This window comes from Strix aluco, chromosome 3 (assembly GCF_031877795.1).
Source record: "Strix aluco isolate bStrAlu1 chromosome 3, bStrAlu1.hap1, whole genome shotgun sequence".
NCBI lineage: Eukaryota > Metazoa > Chordata > Aves > Strigiformes > Strigidae > Strix > Strix aluco.
Window position 1 is genome coordinate 43,585,933 of NC_133933.1, and position 13,926 is coordinate 43,599,858.

At 40.8% G+C, this 13,926-nt stretch overlaps 1 protein-coding gene across 2 annotated transcripts in view; it reads left to right on the forward strand.

Moving 5' to 3' along the window:
* SMYD3 (SET and MYND domain containing 3) overlaps positions 1-13,926 on the forward strand; it is a 430,467-nt gene that overhangs the window by 412,302 nt on the left and 4,239 nt on the right. For both annotated transcript variants that reach the window (XM_074818336.1, XM_074818339.1), the window contains one exon: positions 10,634-10,742. In XM_074818336.1, coding sequence (XP_074674437.1) covers positions 10,634-10,742 — 109 coding nt within the window. The remainder of the gene's footprint in view (positions 1-10,633; positions 10,743-13,926) is intronic.

The following is a 13,926-nucleotide window of genomic DNA, read 5'->3' on the forward strand; positions in this document are numbered from 1 at the left end:
CAGCTGTGTGGCCAAAAACGAGGGGATGAGCCATTTAGACATTGGCAGAACAGTGAGATTAGTATCATTAGGTTCAACAGCTACCCAACCAAATCAGAAGTCTGTAGACATTGAGGTGCATCAGATGTCTGCTGTTGGGATGACAGTGAACCAGCATCTTGCTGATAGGAAGACTGTGGGGCAAAGGAGAGATGCCTGGTCTCACTTTTTTCCATAACCCCCATATTACTATTAACATGAAACTGTTGGTAACACAATGCCACTGTGGAAGTTAGTGAAGATATGAAGGTGTTTACTTGGGGAGCAAAAATGGCACAAGATATCACAAAGCAAAAAGGACCATCTTGCTAACTGGATGCAAAGTAAATTCCTTTCTGTATTAACTTAGTTTCACTGTTAGCTATGGACAGGGTACGCTGCACTTCCAAAATAAAAGTGGTGCTCAGAGAGCACCCTCACATCAGAGCTGACACTAAACAATTGAAGTACCCATGGTACTTTAGAAGGGGGAACTAGAGGGCCATCACTTTACATATTTAGGGCAGATTGTCAAGGGAAAAAAAAGTTAAAAGAATGAAAATGCTGTAAAAAAATCAGTGTAGATTTGCTAAAAATGGATCATGCAAGACTGTTTTTGATAAGACAATATAATCTAAATGAAGGAAAATACCACAGAGCTAAGCTTCAATGAAGAATGTAATGGAGTATTACAGAGTTACTGTCATTCTGGTTGGTCATTTGCACAAAAAAGATAAGATGGATAAGAAACTGGATAAGAAAGAGGCAGGTTCAGGGAGATACCAAAAAATAAGGAAGATAACTATGAGTCCTTTCACAGTCTTCCACCTGTTCTAAACTGGAAGCTTATCATTTGGAAATAGCAGGCAGGAAAGAAGATTTGGTGATCATAGGGTGACTGTAACATGCCAATTGATGTAGTCATGGAAGAAGAAAATATGAACCTGGACTTGGTTATCCATTTACTTTTTGATCAAAAATTAGCTGCGCCTTGAGGTACTGGGTTGATAGTTCAACTAGTGTCTGAGTGAGATGGAACACCTTTTTATTTGTTCTGAACCTGCCAGTTGTTGGTTTTGTCTGATATATTCAGGGTATTATGAGAAACAGTGATCATTCCTCATTTGCCTTTTCCATGCTTTTTGTGATTTTGTAGATCATCAAGTCCTTCCACAATCCTTTCTTTTGCAGGCTTGTCCTATTCTATTTATTTCCTCCTTCATTGTACTCCCTCTAACTGTCCTCATCACCCCTGTCTATACCTTTCTGCTGAACTTTTTTGAGAAGACAGGATCAGAATTACATGCAATACCCAAGATGTAGTGGCATGATGTATTTTTACAGCACTTCTCTGTTTTCTTTTCCTAAAAATATCCTAAGATTTGTTTTGCTTTTTTGACCATAATGTTCACAGAGCTAATGTTTTCACAGAAATATCCATTATAACTCCAAGATCTACTTCCCAAATTATACAGCTTACCTCAGAACCCATCACTGTATATATAAATGCTTGCTAAAACACTGACCTATGTGTACAAAAAAAAAAAAATAAAAATAATGATAACTCTCTAGTCCCCAGAAGTGGAAAATGACAAATCCAGCCAAAGAACATGCTGCTTTGATTCTTTCCTGACCCACAGCTGTCATGAGAAAAATGACTATGTCTCCAGATTTCAGCCATCCTGTCTGAAATTGGTATTTGTAATCATCTCTCTAAAGAGAAAGTGTCATTGCACTGCACCTGACAGTTTCTCTGGAGAATTATCTGGAGATCCAATAGAAAAGGAAACAAGGAAGTTTGATACTATTGCATAAACCAGTGATCTAAGTCACATGTTATCTGTCTTCTGCATTACAACAGACTTCTGAGGTGATCTGAGATACTGGTGAGTGGAGAGAAGACATTTTGCACTGAAGATGTGATGTCAATACTACCAGCTGCATCCTTCCTTGCACAGTTTGTGCTTGCACACACACACACACACTCGCACGACCTCTCTGAAGTTTACTGGCACTAGTATCAATTAGATGTGTGTGTCTCTGACACTGGGGGCAGTTGTATCATAGCAGAGGGAATCAATTAGAGGAAAGTTCTATGCAACTCGCTTAAGGGATCCAGAGGTGCTTTTCATTTTCCTGTCACTCTCTGGTTCTGTGGCTGAAGAATAAAGATCATGCAAACCTGTAAATCTGTGATCTGCTCTGAGAAATCTGGAGTCTAAACTTACATTGCTTGTATCTGCAGCCAGTCTTGTAGTTGTATTCTCAGCTGTATGAGATGCAGAAGGTGGGCCATTTTTCTTAGCATCGACAGCCAGTCATAGGTTCACTGATGAAGGGGAGGTGACATCAAGGCCTTTGTCACAAATTACAATGTCTCTAGTGTACATTTTCCTTCTGTATTTTACTTCTCTTTCCATGCATGTTTTCTTTAACTAGCTTTCCCATTCTTCCTTTCCTGTCTTTCCTACACTTCTGTTTTCTAGCATTCTTCCAACATACCCTATATGGCTTTTAAAATCTTTTTATAAATACTTTGAACTAAACTATTGACCTTAATCTCTTACTCTTCTAGTTCTGCAAGGACTGAGACAGTATGTTCCTACCTGCAGCAACAGTCCTTCCTAACCATCTTTAGCTGTAAAGATGGTGAACTCATGACAAAAAAACCCACGAGCTGCAAGATGTTTTGAAGATCATCCAGGACACAGGGACAATCTATATAACATCTTTTCCTACTTCCATCCCAGATTGAGCACTCTTTCTTTCCTTAGCATCTCTTAACACCAGAAGAAGACAGAACATTTGAAGTGGACAGTTCAAACAGACAATGTCAGCACTTTAAGTGGGTGAGTTAGTCAGATCAAGAGCCAATATGAAAATTGCAGTTTATACCACTTCGTCATTTGTTGAAGTTATCATTCAAATCTTGGCAGAGCCAACATCTGGAACAATATCCATTTTAATGTGACATAAATTATCACCATAAGGAATACAGCAGAATGATCAGCAGCCAGAGAGAAATTATTTCCGAGATGGATAGCTAACATTTCTTGAGAATTCAGTCTATTAAGAAGTGTGATTGCTTATTTGATCACATCAGTTAAATCACTGAAACAAATAGTAATGGAACAGTATGAGATGCAGATGTGATGAAAAATATTTTGAGCCATAATTTCATTTATCTAAATCCTGAACTGTTTCCAGAAGCAGTTATTTCACTGAAATAACAGGGCATTTCTTGAGTGAAGACAGAATTTAAAAATAAAAGAAAAATAAATTGGCAGTCTGGCACAAAAGTTTCTAAATTAAGGTTACTGTCTCTACATTTCATTTGCAAAATACAGCAAGCCTGTCAAGCCTATAAAACTACATTTACTTTTATTTGGATTGACAGAGCCAGACAGATAGACAAGACAGCATAGACACAAGAACTCGGCTCTGCCTGAACCAAAAAACATCCTAAAGTTACAATGAGATCTATGTTCAACTCTTAGCTTTCCCAGAGATTTTCTCTTGTAACATTGGACAACCACAAAGGCTGTCATGCCGTGCTCTTTAGTGCTTAGTATGATGAGACTCATACATGAGTTGTGGTTGTTGGTGAAAATTTCAATAGTGGGGATACTTAGAGTTTTGCCAATACAGCAATAATACAGATCGAGAGCACATGTAAATTAGTCTGCAAAAATGTACAGCCAGGATATATTATAAGAGTATGGAGACTTCCAAGTCAACTCTGATCAGAGGTGTTAGGTCTACACATCTCTACTGATATGAGAACCACTGGCTCAGAAAATGATGCTGACTTTCTGCTGTTATTTAGTTAAACCAGAAGAAAAGTCTTTTAGGTGTAATTAATAGTTTTACATAATAGTAACAGAAAATAACTTTTCCTGCTTTAGTTTGTAAGAGATTTTCCAGCATAAAGCTTCTACTAATAATGTCTTCTCAACACTGGCAAAGGTTTTTGTAACGCTTTAGGGATGGGCTCTAGTGGTTATCTCCAGGAAAACCTCCCTGCTAGTGTTGAGGAGCCAATCCCAAAATCCAAGTGAGAGAGGTCAAATCTGGAAGAAAATAGAAAATAGTGATGCCAGCATTAAACTGTTCACTGATGTTTTGATCGTCTCCACGAGACACTGTGATGGGGAGATAAAATGGACAATAAACATTTCAGGGCAGCTGGAGTATATCAGGTCTGCCACAGGTGAAGGATTTAGTCTGCTACTCCAAAAATGACATGGCTGCTGCAGAAGGTATAAGGGGAGTTGTAAGGTACTGAGCTGATTTAAACTTACCTGGTCATCCATGATAAATAGGAAGTTGTTAAGAGAATAAAAGAAAGGGAGAAAGAGAGAGAAAGAGAAGCCAGAAAGAATAACAGATAAACACCTTTATTATTCCAAGAAAAAACACATTATTAACATGAAAGCCAGGACAGTATTCTCTTGGAAGGCTTTCACAGGGACCCCTAAAGATTATACACAGGTTAATATAGCTATTTCAACTAGACTTCTAATACTTGGCATGCAAAACAGAGTCACTTAGTCCAGTATCGATAACACTTTCCCACTTCCTCCAAAATAACCCTGTAACTTTGCTCCATCCCAGGCAAAACTCCTGCATAGGGCTCATGCTTATTAAAAATATATTAATATTGAGCAAATTATGTATAAAGCTGCTTAAGATTATTTTCTGTAAATAAAGCATTGCTTGTTAAGCACTATTTCAGCCTCAAATTGCTGGTTTTGGAGCAGAAATTGCCAGGTGAAATTCTGTGTAGGAGATCAGACTGAATAGCTGCGGCATCTTTGGCATTTAAGATCTGTCATGGTTAGTTTACCTGTCTCATCTTCCCAAGGCATATGATTTCTTTGACTATTCATGAAATAACTGGTTCCTTCCTTGGAAATGTTGATAGGTAACGGATGTTTCATACTATTTAGCATAACTAATAATTTGTCCTTAAATTGGTCCTAAAAATCTTTCTCATATTTCTCATACTTAGAACCCCTTGTTCAGGCTAGCCAAGGAGTAGAAATAATATCATGCGAATTAGATGACCAGTCTCACATCACTGAATAATGAAAAAACAAATAACTAGACCACGTAAAAATAATTCCAAGGCTGCAGTTCAGTGAACAGCTTTAATGAATGTAGTCAACTAATGAGCAGTTCAGAAATCAAGAATGAGTCAGAGAAAGAAGAGGAGGTTGAACTTATTGGGTGTATATTTGTGGTGAACATTTCCACCAGCTGTATATGTTTCTGTCATGAGGCTGACGCTGTCCTCTTTACATTCTGCTCACCACCTTTGCTGAAGCCCAGGAGCCTCTTCTTAATTCCTTCTCTGATGCTGCGGCTCCTAAAACTGCTTTATGTCTTTTATGCTGTCATATTTACTTGCACTAAAAGGTACTGCAAAACAATTTACAGTTATGTATAGCATCACTTTTTACATGTCACCGTATTAAAAAGCCTTGTAACATTTCCATTTTAAACCCTTATTTCAGGTTTTATAAATCCTGCCTGCTTCTAATTACATCAGGCTGAAGACAACAGTGTCAATGTTAACCACACAGACTGATTTACAAGGAATGGTAGGCATCTGTTTTAAAATATGAGACATCAGAAAAGTCAGTGATTTTGCAGTCTCTTTTTTTAATACTAGACTTTAATTGACAAGACAACACGAAAGCTCTGATTATTTACCTTGTAATGGGAGATAAGTTGAGTAGAATTATGGAACTACAGTATTAAGGAGTAGAAGGAACTGGCTAAAATTTGTCAAGGGTTGTCTTTTTTACATTGTTCTTTACATGAGGACACAAGGGATTGCTTCGAGAGATTCAGAGTTAATATATAGAATGAAGAAAAATATTTTTTTCTTTATAAAGTATATGTTCAGTGACTGCTCTGGGGGTTAATCAAGGCAAACCTTGTGACTGAATTGCAAACAGGAACTATTGATTTCACAGTGTATTAGAAGCAGCTATTGCTTTACAAAGTGTGGGGCATATCTTTGCCTAGTGAAAATTGGTATCCTTGTATTTTGTGAATGAAATGCAGGAACTCCTGGTGCCTGGAACAGTGAAACACTGGTGCAAGCTACCTGGAGACTAGGAAGTAGCTTTCATTTGAGGTTTTGAGTAGTAAGCTAACCAGTACCTTCTTTGCCTCACTGTTTGCCTATGAAGTCTCCCAGGCACATCCCAGAATAAGGGTTAAGACAGGGATTACCTGAGAGAGCGTGACCCCTACAAACCCATCAGACCCAATGGCTACCTCCAGCAAAGGCGCTGGGAGAGCTGGCCAGCTTGCTCACTGTTATCTCTGCAAGGTCAAGAAGATCAGGAAGTGAGCATCCAAGTTAGGATCACAGAATCATCTAGGTTGGAAAAGACCTTAAAGATCATCTAGTCCAACCATTAACCTAACACTGACCGTTCTCAGCTACACTGTATCCCTCAGCGCTATGTCAACCTGAATCTTTAACACCTCCAGGGATGGGGACTCCACCACTGCCCTGGGCAGCCCATTCCAACGCCTAACAACCTGTTCTGTAAAGAAATGCTTCCTAATATCCAGTCTAAACCTTCCCTGGTGCAACGAGGTCATTGCCTCTTGTCCTATCGCTTGTTCCTTGGTTCAAGAGACTCATCCCCAGCTCTCTGCAACCTCCTTTCAGGTAGCTGTAGAGGGCGATGAGGTCTCCCCTCAGCCTCCTCTTCTCCAGACTAAACAACCCCAGTTCCCTCAGCCGCTCCTCGTACGACATGTGCTCCAGACCCTTCACCAGCTTTGTTGCCCTTCTCTGGACACGCTCGAGTAATTCAATGTCCTTTTTGTAGTGAGGGGCCCAAAACTGGACACAGTAATCGAGGTGCGGCCTCACCAGTGCTGAGTACAGGGGTAAGATCACTTCCCTGTCCCTGCTGGCCACGCTATTTCTGATGTTATAGTCCAGGTGAATAGAGAGCTAGATAGGTGAAAAATTGATTGAAGGGAATGGGCAGGGAGGTGGGGAGGAGAAGACATGGCTGTTGGATTGTACCCTGTTTGGATGCCTGTCCTGGGACTCATCCTGTTTAACATCTTTATCAATGACCTGGAGAAGGCAACAGAAGGCACTTCTGTGGGGTTTGCAGATGACACCAAACTGGGGGGACCAGTTGATAGGCAGGAGGGCGTGCTGGAGGGACAGGCCAGCATGGATACTGTTGGTTATAGATGTGAGCAAAGCTGTGCTGCCTTATATAAACAGAGGGTGTGATACAAAATGTACAGATCTTTCTCAGCCTCTTACAGTTCTCTTTTTTACAGCACAGCTTTACTTGTTAGTTGTTGTGTTCTCTTTAATCTCTTTTTGCAAGTGAACTACTGGGCATTGACCAGTGCCAAGGGCCAGGAAACATCACTCCACAGAAATATCTTTATTTCAGCTTTCAGTATGTTACTGTTCCCCTTGCTGTCCCTCAGGCCCTGGTAAATCTCATAAAATCCTTTACAGATTGAAATCCTGCTCTTCCCAAGCTGTAACATGTTTTACAGCATGTATTTCTCTATAGTTGTCTTAGTCTCTTGTTGACAGTCTTTAGGTACCAGTTCCTTGACTGGTAAATGTGTTCCTTATTCTTAAATTTATGCACTTTGTTTTGTTCAGAGAAATGCGTGGGTATAATAAATTGGCTCACAAGTACCTGACACTGCTTCTTAGTTCTTTCTGCCATGCCAGTTCTTCATAATACTGAGTCCTAGGGATGTCTGGAAGAAGTCAGCAGCATTTTTCCCACTTACATGTCTCCCAGAAGAGCTGCAAGCTGTCTGGATTTCTTTAGTAAACTCACTCAATGGATGTGCTTCCACAAAAGGTGTTCCAATAGTTTAATAGATTTATTCCAGAATATGGTAATAAACAGTTGTTTCAAATGTCAATTTTAAGGCTTGCAAAATATAACTATGTACATGCATAAGATCAGAGCATAAATCAGCTCAGTAGAACAGCTTTGTAAATATTTATGAGCACAGGGTTCTTTGTTTCACACTTTCTCCTTCTGTGTCCTCATCTTAAATTTTCACTTGCTTTAGTTTATGGTTAGTAGTCTGGGCTGGGTATCTGACATTGCTAGATTGCTGCCTGTTTTCTCTACTACTGCATATACCACAATCCTAAATCTTTATTGACTGCAGGTGAATGTATGATCTATAGAAACAAACCCGTTTGCATGGAGGGGCAGATTCTGAATTCTGATGAACCTGCGTGAAGTTTAGCAGGCACCACATTGCTGAACTAAAGCATAGCTTGGATTTGTCTATGTGAGCTGCCATCCCTGTGGTGGCTTCAGGAGAGGCAGGACCCAAGTTCCCTGTTTGTGTTGGTATTTTGGATGGGGCTGGTTATTCAAGAGGGGAAGGAAAAGGAGAGTCATTAAAAAAGATGGTTGAAAGGATGAAGTGTAAAGGTGTAGAATGAAGGAGATGTGAAGAGACTGTGAGGAGCAGTGGGAAGAGAATCAGAGCTGTCAGGATACAGCAGAGAGAGTCTAGTGGGGACTGCAAAGCTGAGTTGTCACCTTGTGCAAAAAGTCTTTGCCTCCCTAGCTCCTTCTGCTGTGGCTGTGATCCTTGTCCCAGGCTTCCGGGCATTTTGGTGGCCCAGAGGAGACAGAATGACCTTTTTACTCCTTCCTTTACAGCAGGGAAGTACACAATCATATAGGCATCTTTTTTTGCAATTTTTACAAAGTTGTGCATGTACTCACTACTCCCATTTGTGCCATGTTAGCACTGCAATTTCTCTTACTCTTCACTAATTCACACCAAAATATCTGACTTAGTTGTGTTTTCTCCCTATTTAACTAGTAGCAGATATCATCATGTTAATTGATATAATAACCAAACCCAAAATTTAAAAATAAACTTACTGTTAGTTTTCCAGTTTTTCTTTAACCAGATCCCTGAAGTTCTTGAGTGGTCAGTTTGGACTGAGATAAGTGCTATAATTTTTCTTCTCTCTCGTCTGCTGGCTTTCCAATCTTTTTGAACTGCAACCCGCAAGGGGTCTGAACAGGTGGTGCTTGTGGCAATTCAGGGTGGATTATTCTCATTGAGGAGCTGGTTTCTGCTGGTTTGTGAGAGGCTTTGGTAGATCAAGAGCTGTTGCTCCTGAGATCCTGACAGACATGCTTCCCATGTGCTTCTGTATGTCTTCACTGAAACCGTGTGGGATCAGCAGAAAAAGGGGGTTTGGGTGTGAAAACATTTCCATGATGTTTGCACTTCTTCATTTGAGATTTGTAAGGACAGTCAGATACACAGCCCTTTAAACAATTACTTGTTTGCATTAATCGTGTTTGCATTTTCATTAGTGAAAAATAATGGAGAAAGATAACTCATTCATTTGCATGCAGACTTAACAGAAGATTCCTATGCATTGTACAACTTTACATCATTTAATGTCTTAGCATGCATTTAATCATATTCATGCAGATTTAAGTTTCTTTCTGACTGCAGTGGTATCATTTATTAGCAATTTCACTGAAGTCTGATGATCATAGGTTTGGCGAAGCTTATCTGACAAATTGTATTTTTTAGACACTCCTCAAGCACACCACTGGTGTACTTGAGGAAATAAAATGCTTTTTGATCAAATAGAACGTTTGTCTTTGGTGAGTCATGCTTAAGGCTTTTATTCTTTCATTTGTGTAGTTAGTCAAAAAATATCTAAGACTTACTTAACTTCCAGGTGTGCCCCTTCACCTTGTGTTTCCTGCTGGCCAGTTCTAGTCAAGTCATGTCTATGGCTTTCTGCAGCCCCCAGCTTGCTCTTCTGAGATATCGTGCTCTCCACATCCAGGACGTAGGACTGGCAGGATTTGGAAATATGGAGTGGCCACCATGGAAACATGGACATCTCAAGAGCATCTCGAGGCGAATTAATGATGACATTGCTCTCCATCTACTTCCTAGGAAAAAAGAGAGCATAGTTCTGTTTTTACTAACTCCAGTGAGGTTGATGGAAAACCTCTGCTTCTGTGAAATTAATTAAGAACAGGATTGTATCCTCACACTATCAAATAGCTTGTCTAGATGCACAAGCCAAGTCTGAGGTGTTTTCTTGAACGTGCAGCACCAGTTCTTTCTGCAACAGAGAGCAGCAAGCAAACCCTCAGAAATGGTGCCCTCAGTGTTACATACCTGCTTTCCTTCCAGTCCCTCCACTTCATCTTGGAGGATCCAGGACTGGCTTCCCCCTGCTGAAGCTTCCTTTTAAAATTATAGCTCTCCAGAGACCTGAGATTGTGAACAACCTCTGTTTGCAACACTAAGTACAGTAAATGCTATTGTATTATCCAACAGTAGCGAATTAAATAATCCAACTCCCGTCACTTTCTAACAGGATAATGTTAAAGGCATTCCTCTGAGATGGAGAGTAATAATTTGCTAATTCCCCTCAGTATTTCATGCTTCTCAGTAGTGCAGCTAATTTTCTCTGAGTACCTTATTAACATTCACAATGACTTTGCAGTCCCACCCTAATAGCTCTCTGCAGAGGCAGTGACTGTGAAGGTGAGAGCTGACAGTGACACATTTTCCTCCTTTTTCTCTGCAGATTGTATTATCCTGGTTTCCATCCGCTGAGGGCTGTCCAGCTGATGCGAGTGGGCAAACTGCAGTACAGTCAAGGCATGTTTCCTCAAGCGCTGGAGATCTTGAAACAGGTCAGTGTTGTGAATTGTTTCTTCTCTGTCCCCCACCCTCACTTCCCCCAAACCTGTCGTGTTCCCTTTCTTCTGCTCTGACTATACCTTGTGCCTTTGGATTCTCGTCACCACTTTTTCCATCAGTGGTGTTTCCCTAGGCTGCAGCTGAGTGTGGTGATAGGTCGCTGTTGCTCAGTGTTTCAGGCACTTACTTCCTCCAGTATCAGTCACTGCTAATTACAGTTCAATAACTCAGAGGTGCCTGGATGAAAAATTACTATTAGATCTGAAGAGATAAAAATATCTCAGTGCCTCATACTCTCCTTCTTACCGTAGCAAAGTGAATCTGGGAACACTGAAAGAACAGGAGCAGAACTGCAGTTTCTACTCTCCTTATTCCCTATCAGGGATCTGTGATTTCAGATTGGAGAACTTTGCCTTCCGTGCCTGTGTTTTATTGTGAGCCACACTCAAATCAACAGGCATGCTTCTTGATCCCTCCTATTTCTATATCATTCATCATTTTTCTCTTCTTTGATCAGGTTTTGCAGCTGGTGCTTTGCTAGTTACATTTCAGCTTTAGGCCATCCCTCTTGTACCTGAGCTGACTTTTATATTAATCTCCTCCTACCCCGGGCTCTTATTTGTTCTGCCGTTACATTGCTGTTAGTATCATCTTAAATATATTGAAGATTCCCCTTCCATGTGCAACATATCCTCAGGACTTAGGCTCTCGCTTGCTTCCAGTCTCAAGCCCTCAATCACTGCTAGGGTGTTTTTCTTCCCCTGGAAGATGTGCTGCCTCCAGTTCCCCTCGACTGTCCTGTGGTCAGCTTGCCCTGAAGACAGTACATGCTCTGTGTGGTTCCCCTTCTCATCGCTCGGCCCACCTCCAGTGCCTGACACAGCCTCCTCGTTGCCTTTGCTGGGTGCTGCAGAAAGCCACCTGGTCCAGCTACCTGCATGTTGCTGCTGGGCAGAAGCAGGCCCCAGTGCTGGCACCAGTGTTGGAAAGAAGTGCAGAAGTTGGCTGTATGTTCCCCTTGTTTAACACCCCTGCTATGTGAAGAGCTAGTCTTGTGGCAAGGAGTTAGGGCAGCTGACTGGGATAGAAGGGGATGGGTGTGTCTGCACTGGGGGTGGGTGGAGAAGTGGTTTTTGCTCCTGCCTGGATCCCCCTTAAAGTTAATATCAGTCATGACTCTCTAGATAACTTAGTGGTTTGTACTTACATTTTTCAAACCCTGTATCTATTTGGTTTTAACATCTGATTAATTATGCAAGCTGAATAACTGATAATTTCCACATGTTGAAATAATAAATTAGTATTTAATACAATGCCAGTCTTACTAAGTCTTGGTAACTTAAATCTTCACTTGATAAATTTAATTTAAATTATGGCCAATTCTGGTCCTTAAAAAGCAGATGGAAGAGTAATCAATTCTATTTTCCATGCATTATTCAGAAGTAAGTCATATATCTGTCATGTGCCAGGTAATCTGCTCTGCTATTTCCCCCATAATATTTATAATTTCCAAACATTCAGACTTTACTTTTTAGCAGGTGGACTGAGACCCCAGTCAGAGGAGCTTCTATTTTCATTGATACTGCTGCAATATATCAACAGGCATTCTTCTAATTGCATTTCTAATATGATACTGCATTAAATTAAACTGGAGTGAATTCCCCTAGAGACATCTGAATTCTGCTCATCAGTGAAGCTGGAAGTTGTGATGGGGCTTTTTATGTTTTTAGTAAAGAAGTTGCCTATTGCAAGCCAGATTGCTACTGTATTATCCTGTGAATACTGAGCATGCCTAACACAGAAACTTTTTTTTCAAGCTGCGATCTCCTCTTTCCCTGAAAAGGAAGAATAAGGTGCTGCTTACCATTCTATGCCATATCTCAGTGCATCTCTAACTGTGGTCTCCAAGCCATTAGTGGTCCACAAGGACACAGTAAGTGCTTTACAGCTGAGATGCAGAACCATTTACAAACTAATCCTGTTGTGGTTTTGCCTATTCCCTGTTCAGCCTCCCCTTTTTCCCCCACGTGTGAGACAGGGAGAGACTGAACTCCTACTCTCTGGGAGCAGAGCTGAGAAGAGGAAAAGCTTCTTGGCATCCTCTTTCCCCATGCAACTTGTAAGCATAGGCCACAACGCTTCCTTGAATGAGATCTGAAACTGATTCCCTTCATTTCTGTCTATGCTGGAACAAATTAGAACAGGATATAATTCCCAGTTTGTTGTGAGTAAAGGATGTGATTCCTAGTATAACTCAGATAATGTCCTAGAGTTTTATGAGAACACAGTTCGGCCCTTTGTGATTAGATGTGTCAACAGAGCATGCCACATGCTCAGAGCAGAAACTCAATTACCTTCTCTGCTTCATTACTCTTCTTAATACACTCTGACACTGAATAGCACCCTGTTGGAACCCTCGTCAGACTAATTTCAGTGTGGCATTAAGGAGAAGGATGTGGAAGGTGCAGAGGAATTGAGATCTGAGTGAAATTCACCTCACTCATATAAATCCTGTTTAATCAGGCACAGCCTCAGAGCTGCTGGGGATTGACAGCCTCTCTGCATCAGATGCGTTGTTAAGACCAGTAGGTATTCATACACAGCTCTGCAGCCCAGCCCTTATACTGCTGCTCTCCGTGCCACCTGAAAATGAATCACTGTCATAATCACCTTACTCTTAGCGCCTTTTGGGTTTAGCTCTCTGCCCTGCGCCCCCAAAGAAAGCTTAAATAATGTGGAGAGCTTTACGTTACCTGTTAAAATGAAATCATCCCCTAAAAGTATATTAGACCCTGCAGAATCTAATTTGCCAGGTTTTGGAAACAGAAGTGTTATAGAGAGGCAATACTCCACTTCTGGAATAAAACCTGAAGGTAGCCCTTGGTTATTGTACAACCAAGGTATTATTTTTAAATTTATATACATATATATATGAAAGATGTAATGGTGGGAGGACAAATGGAATTATAGATCTGGAAAACCTTTGTCAGCAAAAGACCGTAGCTGGAGCCCAGTCTGACAAACCTAATTTAAAGAGCCTGGAATGACTGTAAAAAGCAGCAATAACAAAAGTTGGAACAAGATGTCTTGTGAAGAGAAAAGCTTCTTGACAGGGAAGCAGCACTCCTGCAGGAGCCCAGGATGGGTCTGCATCTCTGGAGCTCACGGGAGCCCCTA